This window comes from Mustelus asterias, chromosome 3 (genome assembly GCF_964213995.1).
Source record: "Mustelus asterias chromosome 3, sMusAst1.hap1.1, whole genome shotgun sequence".
Lineage (NCBI taxonomy): Eukaryota > Metazoa > Chordata > Chondrichthyes > Carcharhiniformes > Triakidae > Mustelus > Mustelus asterias.
Window position 1 is genome coordinate 123,373,875 of NC_135803.1, and position 18,990 is coordinate 123,392,864.

The 18,990-nt window shown below is 43.2% G+C and overlaps 1 protein-coding gene across 2 annotated transcripts in view; it reads left to right on the forward strand.

The window, feature by feature from the left end:
• cadpsa (Ca2+-dependent activator protein for secretion a) overlaps positions 1–18,990 on the forward strand; it is a 511,252-nt gene that overhangs the window by 189,523 nt on the left and 302,739 nt on the right. For both annotated transcript variants that reach the window (XM_078209519.1, XM_078209518.1), the window contains exons 4-6: positions 2,595–2,675; positions 9,808–10,044; positions 11,996–12,117. In XM_078209519.1, coding sequence (XP_078065645.1) covers positions 2,595–2,675; positions 9,808–10,044; positions 11,996–12,117 — 440 coding nt within the window. The remainder of the gene's footprint in view (positions 1–2,594; positions 2,676–9,807; positions 10,045–11,995; positions 12,118–18,990) is intronic.

Consider the following 18,990-nt stretch of genomic DNA (forward strand, 5'->3'; position numbering starts at 1 on the left):
GGCTTTTTTTTAGCATGATTTTCAAAATGAATCTTCCAAACTCTGAGCACTGCGGAGTGCCTAAGCAGGATTCCCTTGGAAAATCAGGGGGGCATCGCCTAGTCCCACCTGCGAAGCCGGCAGCAGAATACTGAATGGGCCACTGCGCATGCGCCGATCTGTCAGTGCCGAGAATGGCCCACGCATAGTGGCCCTGCACTGCCGGCCTCCCAATCGCTGGCCAGTTCTGCAACCCTAGATCGCTGCACCTCCGAAATCCCCCGCTCCCCCCACCTACCAATCACTGGCCACCTGGACCTCTCTGGGCAAGCCTTGATGTCCTACCTACTGCCCTCTCCCGCGGTCCTGTCTTGCAACCCCAAGTTGCCCCTTGGGCATTGCCACTTTGCCCTTTAGGCAGTGCCGGGGGCCAGGCTGGCATTGCCCAGAGGGCACCCATCCCCTTAGCCGCGATCTTCTGGGGAGACCTCAGTGGCCTCTGTTGTCTCCAGCAGGGTTGCCCGCCTGTTCCCCATTAGTGGGGAACAGAAGTAAACCCCACCGGAGGGAACCACTCCTGGTGAGGGGGGGGGGGGGGTGGCGGGGAGGTGCTACCGGGCCCAGAGACATCTGTCTTGAGCCCGCTCATTACAGGCAGGCGACTGGAGTTTGGAGAAATCCAGGGGTAATGCTAGCTTAGTGAAGCTAGTGGTCTGTAAAATAGTTGGGAGTGTGGTAGTAATTAGAGGCCGGAGGGCAGCTTTTTGAATCCCCATGGGTCACAGTCTCAGGAGGCGAGATTGAATTATTGGGAGGCAGGCAGTCTGAGTTGAAGCAACTTTTGAGGGAAGTCCAAGGGTAGATCTTCATGTGGAGTTGAAATCCCTCATGCTGGAGACAGAGTTAATGAGATTTTGTGACTCACCGGAGTCATTGACGTCTCAATGAATTGCTGAAAAATTGAAGAGATCAGTCTTAGTCACATCTGCCATTTAATGTGCAGTGTGGTGCGTTGGACCATAGTTGCCTGTTAATTTGTACGTATTTTATGTTCATTCTGAATGTCGTAGTATACGATAGTATATAAAGTTTAGTGTGGTAAACAGTGGGACCCTATGGCTTTATGCTCAGAGTGGGTAACTAGGATTTTAAACTCTGTCTACTTTATACAATAATGTTACTAGTTCCTAACTGGACCATAACAGAAGTGACAGTGGCTCCATGGAGACAGTATTCATCCTTACATTCATGCCACTTTGCCAATGCGCTTGTTGTTGCACATTAGTCAGCCAGCCACGACCACAGCCACCCATGCCAACATGGTGTAATCTGCAGCTGGGTTGTCTAGGCCCAGAGCTGCTCGAGCTGTTCTCCAAAGCCATTGCAGTCACCTCCAGTGAAAGTCAGGAATCTTCCATGAAGCAAACACCAACACTCTGTAGGAGTCAATGGGCACTAGGGGAATACAAAGGCAGCATTTGTGCGCAAATGCATGATTTTTATTATAAAGTTTGGTATGTTTATTTGTGGTAGTGCTTATTTTTGCATTGTGGACAAACAGACAGTGTGATGGTCAGTTATAGAGGGAGGTTATGTGTGAAATTGATGCTGAATGTAGAATTGGGCTTGCAGGTACAAGTATCACTGTCCAGGCAGTTCTTTGTGACCAACCCAGCCAAGAAGTCGCTGTCTTGGTTCTCTCAGGTTCCCACCTCCAGATCCTCAGTTGTAGTGGCAACAGCAGTCCCCTCATGGTGACGAGATTGTGCAGCCTGCAGCAGACTAGCTCAAATTTTGAGTAGTATCTTGTCAAGTCCTGCAGCACTCCTCCAGAGCAGTAGATGCATTGGAATTGTCATTTCAACACACCAACATCCTGCTCGTGTGGCAGCCTGGCTCTCATTGTATGGTGTGTGCGCGTGTGTGTGTGCGCGTGTGTGTGTGTGCATGTGTGTGTGTGCATGCGTGGGTTATGCACCAGAATATTCTTTCTACTGCTGAGTGCCTGTAAAGCTGTGCCAGATTGTCTGGATTTGATCTGATTTATTATTGTCACATGTATTGGGATACAGTGAAAAGTATTGTTTCTTGCACGCTATACAGACAAAGCATACTATACATAGGGAAAGAAAGGAGAGGGTGCAGCATGTACTATTATGGTCACAGCTAGGGTGTAGAGAAAGATCAGCTTAATATAAGATAGGTCCATTCAAAAGTCTGATGACAGCAGGGAAGAAGCTGTTCTTGAGTCCTTTTGTACATGACCTCAGACTTTTGTATCTTTTTCTGGCTGGAATATTGAACTCCTAAATGGCACCACTCCTGTCAGATCATGCGTTAAGTGCTGATTGGCATCATGATCTGCCTGCTCTGCCTATTCCTGGTGGATGTTCATTGCATGCTTACTTACGCCTGTGTCGAAGTGTCAATTGACGCGATTCACTCACAATTGTGCATATGCAACGTGGATGCCATTTTGGAGCTTCCAGATCACTTCTCTCAAAGTTTCAAAAGCCACCCAGTTTCTTGGGCCTTGATCCTTAATCTCCTCTTTTGCAGCAGTGACAGTGAATCAATACCAAATTTAAAATGTACAAATTCTATTGTGTTCACAGCTTGATAACCCAGATGAGCAGGCAGCTCAGATCAGACGGGAACTGGATGGACGTCTTCAGATGGCAGATCAAATAGCAAGGGTGAGTAAAAGGACAGCACAAAACATCAGATTTCCGTCCCACTCTTTGCACAGTGTTTTCCTTACATTCTCCTTTGAGAAATGGTAAGCGGTTTAATTTTCATCTCCGTTGATTTTTTTGTGAAGTATTGTAACTTCAGAGTATCTGGATCTATTTAAGTAGATGGAAATTGGCTCTGCTGATGTCTATAAAGCACAAAAGTTAAAAACTGTGACTATCCCACTGACGATTACCCTGACAAATAATTGACTCGACTGCAAGTTATGTCACTCAGTAGAGCTTACTGACTATACTGTCAAGACTTATTCCTTGAGTGCTTTCTGGTGAACGCACTGTAAGCCTATCATCCAGAGGAAATAAACACATGCTGTGAGCCGTTATATAATCCAGCTGTTCAAATTTAACCTTTAACAGTGAACCATGTTTTCTTTGTCTAGTTACAGCACAATTTTAAACCGAGTAAAAATAGCTGGTGCCTAATTTGAAAAAATAGTCAAATATTTACCCACCAAATTGACATTAGAATTCAATTGCCACACTGCAATCTACAAAGGGTCATAGATAGGTTAAGTGAGTGGGTACAAATTTATCAGACACAGCATAATATGGGAAAATACGAACCTGTCTGCTTCGGCAAGAAGTATAGAAAGCAACATATAATTTAAATGGAGAGAGATGGCAGAACTCTGAGAGGAGTCTCACAACACCAGGTTAAAGTCCAACAGGTGTATTTGGTAGCAAATACCATAAGCTTTCGGAGCAGAGCTCCTTCGTCAGATGGAGTGGATATCTGTTCTCAAATATCTAGATATCTAGAACAGATATCCACTCCATCTGACGAAGGAGCTCTGCTTCGAAAGCTTATGGTATTTGCTACCAAATAAACCTGTTGGACTTTAACCTGGTGTTGTGAGACTTCTTACTGTGCTTACCCCAGTCCAACGCCGGCATCTCCACATCAGAACTCTGAGATGCAGAGGGATCTGGGTGTCCTGGTATATTAATCAGAGAAAGTTTATGGGCAGGTACAGCAAGTGATTAGGAAGTCAAATGGAATGTTGTTTATTGCAAGGGGAATGGCTTTACAGGTAGGGATGTCTTGTGACAGTTATACAAGGTTTTGGTGAGACTACATCTCGCATACTGTGTACAGTTCTGGTTTACTTATTTAAGAAAGAATATAAATGCATTAGAAGCAATTCAAAGAAAGTTCACTGAGCTGATGGGGAGGGTTTATCTCAAAGGTTGGACAGGCTGGGTCTTAATCCTTTGGAGTTTAGAAGATTGAGAAGTGATCTTACTGAGACATAAGATTCTGAGGGACGTTGACATAGGGTGGAAGCTGAAAGAATGTTTCCCCTTGTGGGAAATACTAGAACTTGGAGACACAACCTAAAAATAAGGGGTGTCCCATATAAGACCGAGATGAGGAGAATTATTTTCTGAGGGTTGTGAATCTGGCACTCGACTTTCCCAGAGAGCAGTGGAGGCAGGGTCAATAAATATTTTTACAGCAGCTATAGATAGATTCTGGACCAACAAGGGAGTCAAAGGTTATCAGGGGTAGGCAGAATGTGGAGTTGAGGCCACCATCCAATCTTACTGAATGGTGGAGCAAGCTTGAGGGGCCGAATGGCCTACTCCTATTCCTAATTTGCCTGTTTGTATGTAAATTTTTTTCCTACCATCTAGATATAAAGATAATGGTTGATTTCTGTGGTGGTGTTATCATTTGGTACAAGAGTACATATAATAATGTACTGTTTCTCCATAGCATGCAATTAAATAAAACCTATTAGTGCTTCTGTTCAAAGCAAGTGATTCAATTCAGGAAGCTCACCATACACCATTGTGTTTAAGGGCATTTGCAGTACTGGAATATGTATGGAGGGATTAGATGACAATGATAAGTTGCTCTAACGTCATCTTAAGCCATTATCATGTTACTAAATTGAACCATAATCCACCCTATGCTTTTATCCTACATGTTTTCACTGTATTGTTCGTGATGTTACTGAAGAAGTTCTTGATAACTCAAGTGTGTGATAAAATAATGCTACATGTTAATTATAAACAGCAGTTGGTCAAGTTGTGGTATAGTACATTACAGCATCAGTGCCAGGCTATCATAGTTAAGGCATTCATCCAAATGCCCCATCTGCCCAATGCATTAAGAGTTCTTTACATGCACGCAGTACAATTTCCAAAAACAACCTTGGCTGGGAACTTCCTCAAAGCTGCTCCCACTTAGCTGATGTAACCTCACTGGAAATGCGGTAGTTATCCTGTTTCCACATGCATGTGAGATTCCTGCTGCACTTTGACAAAGTTACGGTGGAAGAGTCGGAGCAGCTTTGCCAAAATCCTGGCCTTTTCCCTCTGCATCGGTGGCATCTGATTTCTTTGCTTTACTTTTAATTTTTGGAACACTGAAATGCTAATACACTAACATTGCACAGTAAAAGAGAGGGAAGTTCAGCCCTTTGCGCCTTCAAAACAACGACCTTTATGTCACATTATGGGTGGTATTTAATGACCTCCCCAAGTGTAGGTTTGAAGGCAGGCAGGACATTTAATTGGGCAGATTGGTGGCAGGTGGGAACCCCACAAGCATCCCACCTCCATCCCAATTAAGCCCGTGACTGGAAAGCCCATGGATGGCCTTCGCGCTCCATCACCTATTGTTTCCCTTATGTGGGCAGTTAATGTCCAATTAAAGACTTCATCCCGCTGCTGCGGATATTAAGCCAATGGCGGGTGAGCCTTACACCAGACACACTTCTGCCATGCCATTTGACAAATCATTACAGGCCATTCTCAACCAGCCCATGTTTGCAAAACCCAAAACAAATCATCTACTGTTAAATGTGATTCTGCAATTGGGTTGCACTTGTTGGACAATCCTGAGTGCTCTTAATAGCTATACTAACAACTAGTGTGAGATTATCCATTGAACTCATACCATTGCTTATTTATGCTTGCTAGAAGCAGCATACACATAAGAACATAAGAAATAGGAGCAGGAGTAGGCCATCTAGCCCCTCGAGCCTGACCCGCCATTCAATAAGATCATGGCTGATCTGACGTGGATCAGTACCACTTACCCGCCTGATCCCCATAAACCTTAATTCCCTTACCGATCAGGAATCCATCCATCCGCGCTTTAAACATATTCAGCGAGGTAGCCTCCACCACCTCAGTGGGCAGAGAATTCCAGAGATTCACCACCCTCTGGGAGAAGAAGTTCCTCCTCAACTCTGTCTTAAACCGACCCCCCTTTATTTTGAGGCTGTGTCCTCTAGTTTTAATTTCCTTACTAAGTAGGAACATGTTCAAGCTTTGCACCTTTTTTGAATCACCCGGAAGCATGGGGAGGCCATTATTCCCCATTGCTTTCTTCATGGCAAGGCCTTGGCCAAACCTATCGACTAATGAGGAGCCCTTTTCTCCTGTAGCATAAATTGTTGTGGTTGTTTGAAATTCTGCATTCTTGGATTTGTCATGATGAGTGCAAAATGAAATGCTTCGGCAACATGTCTCTATTTTCAGCAATGAATTACTTTGTATGGTGATTGCAGTTTAATCAATCTATAATTATTGATGAGAATTGTGCTCATTGGAATGGATTATTCAAAGTTTAGATCTGCCAGTAATGCATATCGTTTTTCTTCTACAATTATCAGCTAATGATTTTTCTGCACTGTTTACGAAAGAATTATTCACCAGCTAGAAACACCAATGGTTGGATTTGCTGTTGAGTGGGGGATTCAAAGAATACAAAGGAGCCTGAGGATTGAATGCTAGTACCTTCTTGGCTGTGGCTTAAATGAAGGTTCTCTGGTAGAATATATCAGTTACCTGTTAAATCTATGCTGTGTTGCACCTATGGTGATATTAAATCCAACTTAATGCCCAAATGCATTGCATGTGTAAAAACAGGAAACTCAGAGCTATAAAAGCATTGGCCCTCAAGTAATTGAGCTGAATTGGGAGGTGAATTGCAGGAAGAACCTTGAGCCCAAAAGAATTTGGGTGACAATTAGTTCTAGGGTTGAAACTTCTATGTTAGTTGTTTCATCCATTTTTCTGCCAGAATTGTCACTTTTCCATATCATGCACCCTGAAATTGCACTAAAAATGATAAGAGATTTCTAGGAATATGTTTTCTTTTAAAAAAAACTATTCTAAATATGAGCAACGTGCATTAATGTTTTTTTTTGACATATATTCTGGGTTAAGTAGCCAATGCAATGAAGGTTCATGTTTCTTGACAGTCTGTTTAGTAATTGCCAAAAGAATTCTCCCTTTGCCTCATTTATAAGACAACTATTCTCCTCCCTATTGTCAAATGAGGCTCATCTCCAATAGTCAGCTTTAACACTTGGTCAAATGTGCCCAGGCTGCGGCCTCAGTAGCGCCATTTAGAACTAAAAATAACTTTTCTGATTTATGTCAAGCCCTGGTTTATAAATCACCATCGACTGTAGGAAGGCCATTCCACTAAATGATACTTAAGTTTGATTCTTTAATTCCTCCAGTGTACAACTTGTGTCATGTACTTGTTCTGTCAGGTCCCATTGGGAGAGCTAATAAAGGCTACAGTTTTTTTTTAGGACATTATTAAAACTGAATAGTCTTGAAAACTGCAGCAGTTAAGATCCGAAAGTACTGTCCGGACCACAAATCACCCTTTTTTTTCCATTCCCAGCTGTCCCTCTACAGTGAATAAATAAATTAAACCTCTAAACAAAAGAAGCATTTCCTTCACGTTCAACTCGTTGAGGAAAATCTTCCCATGCCAGGTGTAAATAGCTTTCTGTTGTCAGCATTGAAGCGCCATAATTCATAATAAAATGGTTATATGCAATGATGGTCCCAAAGTAACTTTCCATCGAGGTCCTCCTGATTGTTTGCCTCTGTGGAAGATCTGCAGAAATGCACAGCATTTGTGTCCTTTCTTTGGGGTATCTGTGGATCTTCTACCAAAGTTGCAGTGGGTGATTGGCAGACCCCCATAGAAATTAATGGTTAGCACTGCTGCCTCACAACTCCAGGGACCTGGGTTCGATTCCCAGCTTGGATCACTCTCTGTGTGGAGTTTGCACATTCTCCCTGTGTCTCCCTGGGTTTCCTCTAGGTGCTTCGGTTTCCTCCTACAGTCAAAAGATGTGCGGGTTAGGTGCATTGGCCATGCTCAATTGCCCCTTAGTGTCCCAAGATACATAGGTTCAAGGGATTAGCAGGGTAAATATGTGGGGTTGCGAGGATAGGGCCGAGGTAGAATTGTTGTCAGTGCAGACTCGACGGGCCGAATGGCCTCCTTCTGCACTCCAGGGGTTCTATGATTCTATGATTCCAGGACGACATGTTCACTGATTGCTAAACATTCTAGCGACAGATCGAAGCTGCCAGTTGCTGCCCTCTGTTACCAATCCTGGGTGAATGGACTATAACCAGAGTCCTGTATTTTGCACCATAAAATGCACATTGTCAGCTGGACTGACTGTGTTGAGTTCTAATCCCATCATGACAAATTGTGAAATCAAATTCAATAAATCTTGGAATCTGTGGGTTAGCACCAGCTATCAAATTCTTGTAAAAATCCAACTAATGCATAAATATCCTTCAGAGAAAGGAGTCTGTCACCTCTGCTCAGTTTGCTGAAGATTTGACTCCAGTCCCAAACTGTGGCATTGATTTTTAATGTTGGCTGAAGAAGCTCAGCAAGTTGAAAGCAATCACTATGAATTCACCACTGACACAATGACTGTAGCTGTTCAATGTGAAGGCCCATTGCTACCTTCTCAGGGCAATTATGAGAAGAGAGAGAAACATTTGCATTTGTCTCGCTATTTTCAGTGGAGTGTATTCTATCACTATCACTTCACCCAGTGAGTAGTGAATCTGTGGAATCCAATACCACAGAATGTAGTTGAGGCCAAAACGTTGTGTGATTTCAAGAAGAAATTAGATTTAACTCTTGGGGCTAAAAGGATCAAGGGATATGGAAGCGAAGGCAGGATCAGACTATTGAATTTGATGATCAGCCATGATCCAAATGAATGACGGATTAGACCTGAAAGTCCGAACGGCCTACTCCTGCTTCTAGTTTTTGTGTTTCTACCACGCTCTTGACTTGTGCCTTGTAGATGAAGAACAGGCTTTGGAGCGTCAGAAGGTGAGTTGCAGAATTCCCAGTTTCTGACCTGCTCTTGTAACCACAGTATTTATATGGCAGGTCCCATTCAGATTATAGTCGGTGGTAACTCCCAAGATGTTGTTAGTGGGGGATTCAACGATGGTAATGCCTTTGAATGTCAATGGGCGATAGTTGGATTCTCTCTTGTTGGAGATATTCATTGCCTGCCACTTATGTGACACACGTGCTACTTGCCACTTATCAGCCAGGCCTTGCTGCATATTGGCACAGGCTGCCTCAGCATCTGAGGAGTTGCTCTGCATGCTCTGTTTTCTGTGCATCTCACTCACTACCTTGCGACAAAAATATCATCTGAATGGTTTTGCATGTTCTTTGTGGGTTTCCTCCGGGGGCTGCAGTTTCCTCCCACAGTCCGAAAGACATGCTGGTTAGGTGCATTGGCCAAGCTAAATTCTCCCTCAGTGTACACGAACAGGCACCAAAGTGTGGCAACCAGGAGATTTTCACAGTAACTTCATTGCAGTGTTAATGCAAGCCTACTTGTGACTAATCAATACACCTACTTACTTATGAATGCATTTGCTGTGCTAGCACATTTTCACTTTTAATTTTTTTTAATATTCATGTTTGATAATATTCATTGTCCGTTCCTGCCAATCATGTTCATTTTTTGGTAACAACATCATCTTTAAAATAGTTTGAAAAGGTTAAGTCACTTTGTGTAATGAAAATGGGATCTTGTATCATTACCGATCCAGGTGTTGATTCCTTAACAGGGTAAGGAGGGTTGAAGTTCCTTAAAATGCCAGGATTGGTGTGATTTCCTCACTGTTTGGATGTTTGGCTCGTGAGATGTAGGTAACAACCTTTCTGAAGAATGAGGATAATACCATGTAAAGTTAACAGTATGCTTTCTGTTTTTGTGTAATAAATGCGATGATATTGCATAACATTGTTGTCATTGTTTCATAGGAACGCAAATTTCTAAAGTTTGTATCCAAAGAAATGGAGAACATGTTTATTGAGGAGCTTAAGTCGTCTGTAAATCTACTGATGGCAAATCTGGAGAGTATGCCTGTTTCCAAAGGAGGCTCGGAATTCAAACTGCAAAAGCTGAAACGCAGTCATAATACCTCCATCATTGACATGGGGGAGGAAAATGAAAATCAGCTCTCCAAGTCAGATGTTGTACTGTCTTTTACACTCGAGGTGAGTGGGGAGCAAATATTAGTTTTATAATGTAAGTTGTAAAGATTCAACAATGTAATTTGTCAAATAAGCTTTCCTTTTCCTTGCCACTTTATGACATTGTTTGCAGCATAATGAGGTCCACCTAAGACAAACTGACTCGACAACTGATATATTTCAGGCCTGTGACTCCGTGACTAACATTGTAACTAATGTGCCTACATCCCCACCAACTCCTCGGATGAGATGCTTTCCTTTGCTGGGAGCCAAACATCAGAGGAGTGCATTGTTTAGTTTCTCCCTGACTGGCTAAGAACAGTAACTTGTGAAGCGGAACCTAGGACCTTCCGTTCTTAAAATGACTCACTATTTCAGAATTATCCTGGGCTGTGATGATAAACATCAGCTTCCCTTCACCAGTACAAACTGCCTTAAATTTCTCTCCTCTTCGCCCTCCACTCTTCGCCCCAATATGTGCGAGGAGCACGTGGACTTCATTATAACAAAGTTTGAGATCAGCCTTTCAGCTACTTCTGCCATTTCTGTCCCTCCCCTATTGCCGCCCACTTCCATACCCGGAATTTATATCTAATTTCTCTCCTATCTTACCACGTGTCCCCTTCAGCCTGATCTTGTCCATGAGACCAGCCATTGCTTCCTCGACCATATTACCATTAAACTGCCGTCTGCCCAAATTCCCTTCCGGAATCCCTTGTATGTTGATTATTGTTAATTGTCCACTGTATTCAGGTATAGACCCCCTCTCCTCAAGTCTGTTAGTATTCTCCTTCTCCTCAAAATCCCACTTTGACCCTTCTGTCCTTGTAAACTACTGACCAAATCAATCTCCCTTTTCTCTCCAGTCCTTATTTTTTCAGCACATGTTTGAATTGCTCGACTGTACCTGTGACAGTATTGAAACAATCCTAATTAAAGTCACAAATTATATCCTACATGATGATGATCATGGTAAACCATGAAGCCATATTCCTTTCAACTTGTCTACAGCCTTTAACAAGGTGACCACATCCTCCTCCAGTGCCTCTGTTCCATCCTCTAGCTGAGTAGGATGCATTTGGCTGGTTCCATTCTTATCTATCCACTTGCAGTGAAAGAATTACCTGGAATGGTTTCTCTTTCTGCCCCACACCGACACCTGAAGAATGGTGTTCCTCAAGAATGTATCACTGACCATTGAACTTGTCTTATTTCTCATCTACATGCTCCCCCTTAACAACACCGTCCATAAAAATATCAGTTTCCAGATGTACACTGAAAACATACAGCTCTACCTCATCACCGCTGTTGACCCCTCCACTGGCTGATTTGTCACATTGCTTGGCCAACACCTAGTACTTGATGGGCAGAAATCTCCTATAGCTAGATAGTGGGAAGACTGAAGCAGTTGTATTTGGCCCCGCCACAAACGTTGCTTTACAAGAAGTTGCATTAAAATAAATGACTGCAAACAAGGAAAGAAATAAGCTGAAGATTCGCATGATGGAAATCTTGCTGCAATTGTTCAGTGAAAATGAAGTTGAGTTTGGGAGATGTCTCTGACATGTGACGTAACTTCATTCAAACTGGGATGAAAGAATGTCCTTTCTGACTCTAATGGATCTCTATTAAAACATGTTTCTACAATTTCCTAAAGTTCTAACAAGTGTGAGCCTATGAAGCAGCCCCTAAACTGGCTTTAATTGTAGTCTCATGAGATTAAAAGGCTGGGTAGCGTAGGAAATGAAAGTCATTTTGGTGCAATGAATGATGTCCTTACGAGATTGGGTGTAAGACAGGTTGCAGATTTGCTTGAACTTGACCTGCGAGTGCACAACACTCTGTTCAAAGGTTGCAGGTACATCCTCACCATTGATATATCTCTCTTGAATGCTTACAAATAATTTCATCAAAATGAAAAGGGGAAATGATTTGAAAGATTGAAGTTGTGGTGTTAAATGATTTTGTTTTCTAGGTAGTGATCATGGAAGTGCAGGGTCTCAAGTCTTTAGCACCAAATCGCATTGTGTACTGTACAATGGAAGTGGAGGGAGGAGAGAAACTACAAACTGATCAGGCTGAAGCTTCTAAACCAACGTGAGTGGCTTTGCAATTTTGTTTTGCATCTGCTGTGTATTAAGCCTGTCCTTTTTTGCCAGCTAAGTATTATATGCCTTCTCCAGACTGGGGTTTAATGCTTCAGGATTGCAAAATTCACAAACATACATGGGCACTCTCTGAAAGATTAAGGATTTCCGTCGATCCTGCGAGTCTGCAGTACACGTTACACAAAACATGTGTGCAATTACTGTTCCTTTTTTGAAGATTTGACTAATATAAGTGGACAGGAGATGTTATATATGGATGTTATTTATATGAACTTCCAGAAGTCATTTGATAAGCTGGAGCTCTGACGAAGGGTCATCTAGACTCAAAACATTGGCTTTATTCTCTCCCCACAGATGCTGCCAGACCTGCTGAGATTTTCCAGCATTTTTCTGTTTTTGTTGTGGAGGAATGATCAGGGTGGTTCCCCTTTTTCCACCTCTCGACTGACTGAAGATGGTGTGTTTTTTTTAAAGAAAAAGAAGTGTTTTAACCCCCGGGTGTCAGAACTGTCAAGAACAGATAAATGACAGGTTTTCTCGTAACTTTTTTTTAAAAGGAAGATAATTTTTTATTATTCAATATATGAATATATATCCAATCAGACCCACCTGCGCACTCATAGATGCCCAAACATACTCAAGAAAAGATTGCGATTACAAATGGTAACTTACACTTGGGTATAAGAAGTTCAGGAGCTCTTTGTCACATTTACTTTCTTCTGGGGTGAAGACTTGAGAATGACTCGAGCCTGGAATCCATTTTTGGTCTCCTCCAGATGATTCTGGAGATTTAGAAAGACGTATTTGCGATTGTTTATTCTTTGAAGTCACACATTTCTCTTGTCCCACTGCAGTCGAAGTGCAATTGAAGACCTTTGGTGAAACCTTGGTCTGGTTCCTCAGAGAGAGAGGCCGCGGTCAACCTGAATTCTCTGTCACTGTTTGTCCTTGGCAGAATCTTGTTCCTTCACTGGTCGAGATGATTCTCCCATTCTGCCCCAAAGTGTTGTGCCTTAGTAAATCTCCTAAGGCAGAATTTTCCACTCCCGCCAAAGTTAGGCAGGTGCAGAATATTCATCGAGTCCCAAGGTCTGAATTCCATCAGCGGAAAAGCAAGTCAGAATTTTCCCCTCAGCACTTTCATGGCAGGCTAATGGTGAGTTGGCTTTCCCACTGATCCATGCCCGGAACCCTGTTTGCATAGATTACCATTCCATGAATACTTATTAAATATGCGAATCACTGAATCACATTCTCCCTCAAAATTACGTACCATACCAGCAGGAAATTAGGCCGGTCTGAATCACCACTAGATACAGTCATGTGAGGAAGTCCACCATCACTTCGCTCATGCCTTTGAGCTAAGAGCAGCATTCACAGCCAACCTGCAACAGCGCTGCTCTGAGTTGTCAGCAATACCAAAGCTAGTGTCGGGCAGGACTGGTAAAGGTGTGTAGTGGGTGCTGCTCACAGTGGGTATCTCGGTTGTGTAGTGGTGCTGTTCACAGTGGGTGCCTTAGGTGTGTAGTGGGTGCTTCTCACAGTGGGTGTCTTGGGTGTGTAGTGGGTGCTTCTCACAGTGGGTGCCTCAGGTGTGTAGTGGGTGCTGACCACATGGGGTGACTCGGGTGTGTAGTGGGTGCTGCTCACAGTGGGTATGAATTCAGGCAGCTGCTACTTAGGACGTTGATCTCAGAGTTTAAGTTGGCATGATGCCAGCCAACCTGCTGATCAGATGGGACACAAATCCAGGGCCTTGTGAACTGGCAATGGTTGGAAGTGACTCGGATGGGGCTACTCAGTATCCATTAAGGTGCCAGGTATGCTTTCTTCCCTTTTAAGCGCCAACACAATGTGGGCTTATTGGAGGTGACACCAGGCAGAAATACCAGATCTGCAATCAGCAGGGACTATCCATCAGGGCACATTTAGCTGCCCAGGGAAAGATTAGTTAACCTTAAGTTCACTGGGAAGCTCACTGTATTCTAAGACAACGTGTCCTTTTATACTTTGTCATTCATGGAGGTTAATTATTTTTGTGAATTTGAATCTGCTAGCTGCAAAGTTCAATGGCATCAGTGATTCCCATAAGATATCTGAGCATCTTTGTTTTATGATGTTTGACTGACACAGCCCTGTATCTACCCTTAAATTAGCATAACTGGGGATCACAAGAACACACTTCCTTACAAACCTGAATAGGATATGTGTATTTTTCAATCTTCTTAGGCAGATCAAATGAATTCGATGAGGCAAAATATGGTTCAAGTCATAAGCTCCTTTACTTCACAGCAAGGTGAAATGTACGGAGCAATAGGTGAGAGCAGAGACATTTAGTTCAAACAATACAGCTTACATTACTGTATTGCCGCTACCAATGGCTCGTTCCTGTCACCACATCATAATTTACATCAGAATGAACTGGACTAATCAAATGTCAGGAATTAAGCAACGTCATCTACTCATTGAGATCAGATTGCAGGCGCACACTTCACGTCTTGTTCGCTGCTCTTTTATAATCATAGTACAATGTCTATTCCCTGTTTATTATTTCCTGTTTGCTAACCATGTTTGTTCCATTGACAGATAACAGCATATATATTGTGGCCTTGATGTCTAATGACACTTACTTTCAGAAGGATATTAATGTTTGCAGCATCATTGCTGCTCATTGCCTGATTTTGTTTGATGGCTGAGTAATGGGGACTAACAGTGCAAGTGTGTATTAGGAATGTTTTCATAGTCATCGAGTTATCACAACATTCAAGTGCAAAGTGGGTGGATTAAGTTGCATTAAACAGTGTGAGCTTTCAACTGCACACTGAATTGCCCATTAGAAAATTTCCAGAGGTTAATTTGATCATATTTTTGACATTGCAGCTACCGGTTTTTGTCCATGTTAAAAGCAGCATGCCACTAATCACTGCATTACATTTCCAAACAAAGGCATCAGCAGACTTGCAATGTTCAGAAAATATTAACAAAGGTTGTTACTTTGCCAACACATTGGAAGTGACTCACCCTGCCTTCCAGTGTTAATGGAACAACCTTATTATTAATAGTTCCACTTTTACTTTTGTACAATATGCCCAAAGAACAGTTATCAGCGCTCAAGGCTGTACTCTCAGATGCAACCCAGTCTTGCCCTGTTTGTTTTCTGTTTGACATTCTAGCAGAAGGATTTTGTTGAAAATGAAAACCAAAATCATCAGCATACATTTCCAATGAGCTGCGTCCTGTGATGGGCTTCTTTCAGAAGAGTGTAACTAAAGAAATGTTGTATTCCTGGATAAGTGTGGTGGTTAAGCTCTCTCCACGGAAGAGACAATAATTCTGTATTGCTCATATTTAATGCATTTGAATCCCATCTTTATTCAGGCCAGGTTGCGTGACAGGTCACTTAGAAGACTACATATTACTGTCAGCAATCTTAGCAGTTTTAAGTATAATATACATATATTTGCTCATTTATTGAAGGCATTCATCCATTTAATATAATCTAGTTCATGCATTTGTTGAAATGACAGACAAAAGAATGCCGTTTGAACTGCTAATATCACTATCATCGATTTCAAACATTAACTCCGAGAAATAATTTGCATTTATAGAACTACCACCTTGTTAAATATAACTGTAATCTAGATAGTTTTTTAAAAAGTGTGTGCAGGGCAGATGAAAAAGAGATTAGATTAAGTCAATCTACTTTAAGTATCAGAAATCAGAGTAGCCTATAAGGAAACAATTAAATAAATCTATGAATTAATCAGTTTACAGGTGTTAGACTGCTTGGTGTGGATTTTCCTCAGCTTTCCCATCACCAAGAGTTCCACCCAGGAGCTGACACCGGCACAATGGTTCAAATGTCAACTCCTCTTGTGCTGCATTATTCTGCGATTTTATGAATCAGGCAGGATGATATTCTAAGTAGCAGAGCTCATGGGTCTGACCTCGGTATCCTTCTCGCTGGCGGCTGGTGGGGGTAGGATTCCTGGTCCATTTCCTCCCCCTCCACACCCTCGTATGCCATTTCCCAGCCTCATCCAAGTCACCTCCAACATTGCCATTTCACAAGGCCCTGGATCTGTGTCCCATCTGATCATCAGGTTGGCTGGCATCATGCCAACTTAAACCCTGAGATCAAAGTCCTCAGCAGTAGCTGCCTGAATCCATATCTACGTGAATAGCACCCATTATGCACCCCAGGCACCCACTGTGTGTAGCACCCCGACACACCCGACACGCCCCCTGTGAGCAGCACCCACTACACACCCGAGACACCCCCTGTGAGCAGCACCCACTACACACCCGAGACACCCCCTGTGAGCAGCACCCACTACACACCCGAGTCACCCACCACGCACCCAAGGCACTCATTTTGTGTAGCACCCATTACACACCCAAGACATCCCTTGTGAGCAGCCCCCACGATGTCAGCAGGAATGATCACCAATGTCAGAAATGCTGAGGACTTGTTTGAGCTCTCATCTGCTGCCTTCGAATCCTGGTGGCTTATCTTCACTAAACTCTGCAGGAAAAGAATCGATGCAATCTTGGGGGCCATGTGGCCCCTTAAGGTCTTTGTGTCCCTTCCGGTGCAGCTGCAGCATGGACCGGAACTTGCCGATGTTCATCGACATACTCCTGTTTACTGGCCAGGGTCATGCTAGAGTTGGAGCAGCAGAAGGAGGTCCTGCCCTAATCCTATAGAGACAATGAAAGCAAATCCAACCTATTTTGGTGCTCATTGACAACGCTGAGAAGTCAAAGCCCTGAGGTTGGTTGGAAATTGGGCCTTGTGCTTTATTAGTGTACTTCTGGTGAGGTTCAGACACCAATTGGGAACCTAGAGGCAGTTTGACCAGTGTTGATTTGGGCTGATTCATGGGCTGACAGTGGCCCACATGAGTGTTTTGAAGCCAGGAAGAACACTCCTGCTAATAATTGAAAAATTATGAAACCTGCCTGGGAAGTGAGCTTTACCCTGCAGGATCAGTGACCACCTGAATATGGGAGTTGGAGGGTATGAGCACCGTGGCATTGCATGTAGAGATCTAGGCAGCTATATGGTTTTCTCCGACACTGTGGGGAAACTGCAAAATCAATGAACTGCCATGCCTTTCAAATCCCTGTTGCTTTCCTGTGGGGAAAGTAATGAGACTGTCTGCCCTGGTGAGGAAAGCAGGTGACTGACCTGTGAACAGAGTATTGACTGATGTTGGAGACATACCTGTAGTCGCTTGGAAGGAGCCGGGAACATCAAGGTTCACAGAGACAGTGATCCTGATCAACACCAGCAATGCTGTCCCGATGGTGGCAATTGTATGTCAAATAGCACAACTGCATCCAGGCAAGTTGTATACATAATGGAGTCTCAATTTAAAGAATGGAATTTTCACCTATTCTCATTTCCAAGTGATTTATAATGATTACACTGATTTATAATGATTACAGTAATGAGGAAATAGATGTTCGGAGGGAGGATGTACTGGCAGTTTTGAATAAACTGAAGGTCGATAAGTCCCCTGGCCCTGATGAAATATATCCTAGGTTTCTTTGGGAGGCAAGGGATGAGATTGCAGAGCCTTTGGCTTTGATCTTTGGGCCTCACTGTCCACGAGGATGGTGCCAGAGGACTGGAGAGTGGTGAATGTTGTTCCTCTGTTTAAGAAAGGGAATAGAAATGACCCTGGTAATTATAGACCGGTTAGTCTTACTTCGGTGGTTGGTAAATTGATGGAAAAGGTCCTTAGGGATGGGATTTACGACCATTAAGAAAGATGCGGATTAATCCGGGATAGTCAGCACGGATTCATGAAAGGCAAGTCGTGCCTCACAAATTTGATTGAATTTTTTGAGGAGGTAACTAACTGTTGATGAAGGTAGGGCAGTTGATGTCATATACATGGATTTTAGTAAGGCGTTTGATAAGGTCCCCCATGGTCGGCTTATGATGAAAGTGAGGAGGTGTGGGATAGAGGGAAAGTTGGCCAATTGGATAGGCAACTGGCTATCTGATCGAAATGATGTGGAGATGCCGGCGTTGGACTGGGGTGAACACAGTAAGAAGTCTCACAACACCAGGTTAAAGTCCAACAGGTTTATTTGGTAGCAAGTACCAGCGCTCCGAAAGCTTATGGTATTTGCTACCAAATAAACCTGTTGGACTTTAACCTGGTGTTGTGAGTCTTCTTACTATCTGATCGAAGACAGAGGGTGGTGGTGGATGGAAAGTTTTCGGACTGGAGGCAGGTTGCTAGCGGAGTGCTACAGGGATCAGTGCTTGGTCCTCTGCTCTTTGTGATTTTTATTAATGACTTAGAGGAGGGGGCTGAAGGGTGGATCAGTAAATTTGCTGATGACACCAAGATTGGTGGAGTAGTGGATGAGGTGGAGGGCTGTTGTAGGCTGCAAAGAGACATAGATAGGATGCAAAGCTGGGCTGAAAAATGGCAAATGGAGTTTAACCCTGATAAATGTGAGGTGATTCATTTTGGTAGGACTAATTTAAATGTGGATTACAGGGTCAAAGGTAGGGTTCTGAAGACTGTGGAGGAACAGAGAGATCTTGGGGTCCATATCCACAGATCTCTAAAGGTTGCCACTCAAGTGGATAGAGCTGTGAAGAAGCCCTATAGTGTGTTAGCTTTTATTAACAGGGGGTTGGAGTTTAAGAGCCGTGGGGTTATGCTGCAACTGTACAGGACCTTGGTGAAACCACATTTGGAATATTGTGTGCAGTTCTGGTCACCTCACTATAAGAAGGATGTGGAAGCGCTGGAAAGAGTGCAGAGGAGATTTACCAGGATGCTGCCTGGTTTGGAGGGTAGGTCTTATGAGGAAAGGTTGAGGGAGCTAGGGCTGT